This window comes from Eriocheir sinensis, chromosome 7, assembly GCF_024679095.1.
Source record: "Eriocheir sinensis breed Jianghai 21 chromosome 7, ASM2467909v1, whole genome shotgun sequence".
NCBI classification, from domain to species: Eukaryota; Metazoa; Arthropoda; class Malacostraca; order Decapoda; family Varunidae; genus Eriocheir; species Eriocheir sinensis.
Genome location: NC_066515.1, coordinates 19424862 through 19430861, shown reverse-complemented (window position 1 = coordinate 19430861; position 6000 = coordinate 19424862). Strand labels below are relative to the sequence as shown.

Sequence of the window (6000 nt, the reverse complement as noted above, 5' to 3'; positions counted from 1 at the left end):
TCTCTCTCTCTCTCTCTCTCTCTCTCTCTCTCTCTCTCTCTCTCTCTCTCTCTCTCTCTCTTTCTCTCTCTCTCTGTTTCTCTCTCTCTCTCTCTCTCTCTCTCTCTCTCTCTCTCTCTCTCTCTCTCTCTCTCTCTCTCTCTCTCTCTCTCTCTCTCTCTCTCTCGTTCTCGTTCTCTCTCTCTCTCTCTCTCTCGTTCTCTCTCGCTCTTGCTCTCTACCTGTGTTTCACCTTGATGAATTTACAACAGAGATAATTCAATTGCCTCCTTAACCTCTTTTCCTTCTTCTCCTCCTCCTCCTCCTCCTCTGGTGTGTTCAGATGTAAAAAAAAAAAATAATTGTATAGGTGAGCAAATTTTACCTGTGTTACTAGTGTCTGTTGAAGGTGATGTTTTGGGGGGAAAGTAAATATGAAAATAAATTGAGTTTGCTTATGATTGTTTAACTTTTTAATTTGTATTCTATTTTTACGTCGCTATGTAAACAACCCTTCTCTCTCTCTCTCTCTCTCTCTCTCTCTCTCTCTCTCTCTCTCTCTCTCTCTCTCTCTCTCTCTCTCTCTCTCTCTCTCTCTCTCTCTCTCTCTCTCTCTCTCTCTCTCTCTCTCTCTCTCTCTCTCTCTCTCTCTCTCTCTCTCTCTCTCTCTCTCTCTCTCTCTCTCTTTTATAATTGACTTTTAAAATAATCCGAAAACTATTTACCAAAGTCCGTTAAATTCCATCCGTTGTTTTATCGTCCCGTCATTTCATTCTCGTTTTTATTTATTTTTTTTTTACATTATTTTCCCATTTCCCGTTGAATAATTTGTTTTTCACTTTTCTTTAACCATTTTTTTTCCCTTTTCCATCATTTATTTTCCTCTCTGCACTTCCTGTTTGTCCTTTTTCCTTTTTATCTGATATTTTGTGCTTATCTATAATTTTTTTCTTTAATATTTTCTTTTTTTTTCGTCAGTTTCCTTTTTATACTAAGTAATTTCATTTATTTTCTACTCTACCTTGTCTTTTTTTTCTATAGTATTCTTTCTTTTCCTTCAGTTCCTGTTGTCTATCTATTTTCTATTTTATCAGTTTCTTATAGTTCACGATTTCTTTATGGTAGATTTTCCTTGTAGTGTGTCTTCCGTTTTCTTCAGATAATTCACTTGTCCATTTTCTAATCCTTAACTTTCTTCCTGTTTTCTTTCCCTCACCTTATGCTTCGGTTTCACTCTCTTAATCATCTTCCGTTTTCTTTCTCTTAACCTACCTCCCATTTTCTTTCTCCTAACTCATCTCCCATTTTCTCTTAAGTCGCCTCCGATTTTCTTTCTCTCAACTCACCTCCCGTTTTCTTTCTCCCAACTCACCTCCCGTTTCCTTTCTCCCAACTCACCTCCCATTTTCTCTTAACTCGCCTCCCATTTTCTTTCTCCCAACTCACCTCCCATTTTCTCTTAACTTGCCTCCCATTTTCTTTCTCCCAACTCACCTCCCATTTTCTCTTAACTCGCCTCCCATTTTCTTTCTCCCAACTCACCTCCCATTTTCTCTTAACTCGCCTCCCATTTTCTTTCTCCCAACTCACCTCCCATTTTCTCTTAACTCGCCTCCCATTTTCTGTCTCAACTCACCTTCCGTTTTCTTTCCACAGAACCTGAAGGAGCAGATCATGACCACGAACGTTTGGGTGGACCACGTGAGTACCTGTCCTTCATTAGTCCTCCTTTCCTTACCTTACCTGTTACCTCACCTGTCTGATGGGAGGGGGGACTTAATGAAACACCTGTATGCCTGTCTTCCATGGGTAACTTTTTTCTATCTGTTTTTTTGAAGTTTTCTTTGTTTTTTCTTCTTTGTTTTGTTATATTGTCGGTTTACTTTTTACTTCTCTACTTTTTTTGTACTAATTTCCTTCTTTCTTTTCTTTTTTAATTTTTCCTCTTTTTTTCTTTGTTTTAATTTTCTCCACTAACTATTTTTACATTTTCCTTTGTTTTGTCTTTATTTTTTGTCTATCTATTTTACGTTACTTTTCTTGTAAATATTTTGTCCTATTATTTTATTCTCTCTTATCCGTCGTTACATATTTTACTTTCCTACACCTTTTTATTAATACGTTTTTCTTTTGTTTTCTCTATTTTCATAAGTATGTGTATCTTGCATTTTAAAATTTTCCCTTGTTTTTTTCATTATCTCTCCATCTTTTATCTCTTTCTATCTCTTTATCTCTCTCCTTTGCCTCCCTATTTTCATATATGGTATTTCTCTGTATCTCTTTATTTATCTCTATCTCTCAGTTGCCTCTACATTTATCTAACGTTTCCTATCTCCCTTTCGATTATGTATGCATGTATGTATGTATGTATGTACGTATGAATGCCTGATAATAATTATGTAAGAATGTATATGTTTGTGAATGTATGTATATATGTATGATAATTAACGCTCCTATGTATATTCCGTCATCTCATTACTCATATCACCGGCAACATGGATTAAATGACCCTTTATTATGTGCCTGTGTGTCAGTAATTAAGGTCACTAATTGGCTCCACACCTGGCCTTATTAATCTATTTACCTGGCCGCTGCTGATTGTTAATTCCCTCGAGAGTGTAATTAAAGTAAACAACCGGGTCACGTGACGAAGATTAAGCTCACAATTAACCTGGGTTTGAGCGGGAATTAGGCTCAGTGTTACCTGGATGTTGAAAGGTAAATATTGACGTCACCTGTGGAAAATTAAGAATACTCAGGTGATATATTTTATTTGTTTTATTATTTATTTTATTGTTTTCATATTTTTTTTGTCTTTCTTGATTTCTCTCTCTCTCTCTCTCTCTCTCTCTCTCTCTCTCTCTCTCTCTCTCTCTCTCTCTCTCTCTCTCTCTCTCTCTCTCTCTCTCTCTCTCTCTCTCTCTCTCTCTCTCTCTCTCTCTCTCTCTCTCTCTCTCTCTCTCTCTCTCTCTCTCTCTTTATTTGTTTTCATGTATAGATTTTTTTGTCAATCTGTCTCTCAATCCGTATTTATCTCTATCTCTATCTCTCTATCTCTTTATCTCTCTCATCTGCATTCCCGTTTTCTTTCTTTCAACTCGCTTCCCATTTTTTTTAATAACTCCCTTCCCATTTTCTATTTTTTCAACTCCCTTCCCATTTTCTTCCTCCTAACACATCTCCCATTTTCTTTTTTCTCTCTTTCCCTTTTTCAAGTGTTTCAATATTTATCTAACTTCTTCTCTCCCTTTCTTATGCTCTCTCACTCTCTTCTTCCTTCTTCCATTCCCTCTCTTCCCCTTCTCTTCCTCCTTCCTCTCCGCTTTTTCCTCCTTCTCTCTTTTCCCTTTCCTTTCCTACTCCTCTTCATCCTCCCTCAGACCCTTCTCCAAACTTTTTTCTTCTCTTACTTCTCTCCCTCCTTCCCCTCCGTTTTTCCTCCTCCCTTTTCCCTTCCCTCTCCTATTCCTCTTCATCCTCCCTCAGACCCTTCTCCAAATTTTCTTCTCTCCCTTCTCTTTCTTTTTCTGCTTTCTAACTCCCTTGCTCCTCCTGTCTCCATCTTCCTCCTCCTTCTATATAAATCTTGTCTCTCCCTTCTCGTTCTCCTATTTAGATCCCCTCTCCTCCTCCTCCTCCTCCTCCTCCTCATCCTCCTCATCCTCTTCTTCTTCTTCCTCCTCCTTAGACATTATCCTCGGTTGTGTGGGCACGAAATCCTATTCTTGATCTACGCTATAAAAACTAGATTGACTTGGAGTGTGTGTGTGTGTGTGTGTGTGTGTGTGTGTGTGTGTGTGTGTGTGTGTGTGTGTGTGGCTCTAAGCTCTCTCTCTCACACACACACACACACAGGGGTCCCCAGGTGTTGGGTTCACCGTCGTTTCAGCTACTGGGAACTCGTTGGAACCAGGAACGTTTTACTCCAGAGTTTTATTTGTTTTAGAAAGAAAGAAAACGTGGAAAAGAAACTGGAAGGGAAACAGGAAATAAAACTTGTAGGAGAGGGAGAAGAAACGGGAGAAAAGGGAACACGGGGAGGACAATAGGGAAGAAACTTGTAGGAGAGGGAGAAGAAACGGGAGGAAAGGGAACACGGGGAGGATAATAGGGAAGAAACTTGTAGGAGAGGGAGAAGAAACGGGAGAAAAGGGAACACGGGGAGGATAATAGGGAAGAAACTTGTAGGAGAGGGAGAAGAAACGGGAGAAAAGGGAACACGGGGAGGATAATAGGGAAGAAACTTGTAGGAGAGGGAGAAGAAACGGGAGAAACGAAAACGGGGAGGATAATAGGGAAGAAACTTGTTGGAGAGGAGAAGAAACGGGAGGAAAGGGAACACGGGGAGGATAATAGGGAAGAAACTTGTAGGAGAGGGAGAAGAAACGGGAGAAAAGGGAACACGGGGAGAATAATAGGGAAGAAACTTGTAGGAGAGGGAGAAGAAACGGGAGAAACAGAAAACGGGGATGATAATAGGGAAGAAACTTGTCTTGTCTTTTTAATAACTCACCTCCCATTTTCTTTTTAGTAATTCGTCTCCCACTTTCTTTTTAATAACTCATTTCCCATTTTCTTTTTAATAACTCACTTCCCATTTTTGTAATAACTCACTTCCCACTTTCTTTTGTTCAACTCACTTTTCATTTTCTTTTTAATAACTCACTTCCCACTTTCTTTCGTTCAACTCACTTCCCATTTTCTTTCTTTCAACTCACTTCCCATTTTCTTTTTAGTAACTCCTTTCCTCTTTTTTTTCAATAACTCATCTCCCATTTTCTTTCTTTCAACTCACTTCCCATTTTCTTTTTAGTAACTCCTTTCCCATTTTCTTTCCAATAACTCATCTCCCATTTTCTTTATAGTACGTAACTCACTTCCCATTTTTTTTCTTTCAACTCATCTCCCATTTTCTTTATAGTACGTAACTCCCTTCCCATTTTCTTTCTTTCAACTCACCTCCCATTTTCTTTCTTTCAACTCCCTTCCCATTTTCTTTCTTTCAACTCCCTTCCCATTTTCTTACTTTCAACTCACTTCCCATTTTCTTTCTTTCAACTCACTTCCCATTTTCTTTCTTTCAACTCATTTCCCATTTTCTCTTTAGTGACACCTCCCATTTTCTTTTATATAACTCCCCTTCCTTAGTCTCCCTCTTGGTTAGTCTTGGTCTTGGTCTGAGCATCGGTACACCTGTTGGGAAGGGACGTCATTCGCATCACACCTGTACCATTAACGTCGCCATTAGTCGTGAGTCCTTTTGTTCGTGACTCATAAAAGTGCAATTACGCTAAATGGGCGGGACGAAAATAGCTCCCGCGACTTATTTTTCCGCTCTTTAAAATGATTGATTATTCGTGGGATGATGGAAGAGAGAGAGAGAGAGAGAGAGAGAAAGGAATTGAAAAGATAGAGAGATACGAGTAAGGAAAATTGGAAAAATGGAGGAAAAAAGAGGAGACAAGAAGAGAGAAACTATTAAGAAAAGAGAAGAGGGAAAAGAGAGAAGGGGAAAGGAAATAAAAGTGAGAATAGAGGAAAGAGAGAGGCTAGGGAAGATGAAAGAAGATGGAAGGAGAAACAAACAAATAGATAGACAGACAGACAGACAGACGGACAGACAAACTATTCCCAGCAAAATTTAAACTCCCAATAATTCCTTTTTTCTTATGATGTGAATCTCGTTGAAACTGATTTATTGCAGGTAATTTAAGCAGCTAAATCACACGCACCTCCATTGTTAATTAAGGCTGAAGATGATTAAGTGCCTCAGGTGTAATAAAGGTTCTTAATGACTGGGCTTCGGTAATTAATGAGGAAATTCTTAAGATAATGAGGCACTGAAAGCTATTTGTCTGCACACTTTTCTTTCAACTTTACTTTCATATTTAGCTTTACTTTCAATTTTACTTTCATCTTTCAATTTTACTTACATCTTTACTTTCAACTTTACTTTCATATTTAGCTTTACTTTCAATTTTACTTTCAACTTTCAACTTTAGTTACATCTTTACTCTGAAC

At 38.4% G+C, this 6000-nt stretch overlaps 1 protein-coding gene across 2 annotated transcripts in view; it reads left to right on the top strand.

Annotated features, from left to right (window-relative positions):
* The first annotated feature begins 1639 nt into the window (after positions 1-1639).
* LOC126994277 (acetylcholine receptor subunit alpha-L1-like) overlaps positions 1640-6000 on the top strand; it is a 34716-nt gene continuing 30355 nt past the window's right edge. For both annotated transcript variants that reach the window (XR_007748963.1, XM_050853567.1), the window contains exon 1: positions 1640-1680. Coding sequence is in view for 1 of the 2 variants with exons in the window: in XM_050853567.1 (XP_050709524.1) it covers positions 1654-1680 (27 nt within the window). In the remaining variant the exon portion in view is untranslated. The remainder of the gene's footprint in view (positions 1681-6000) is intronic.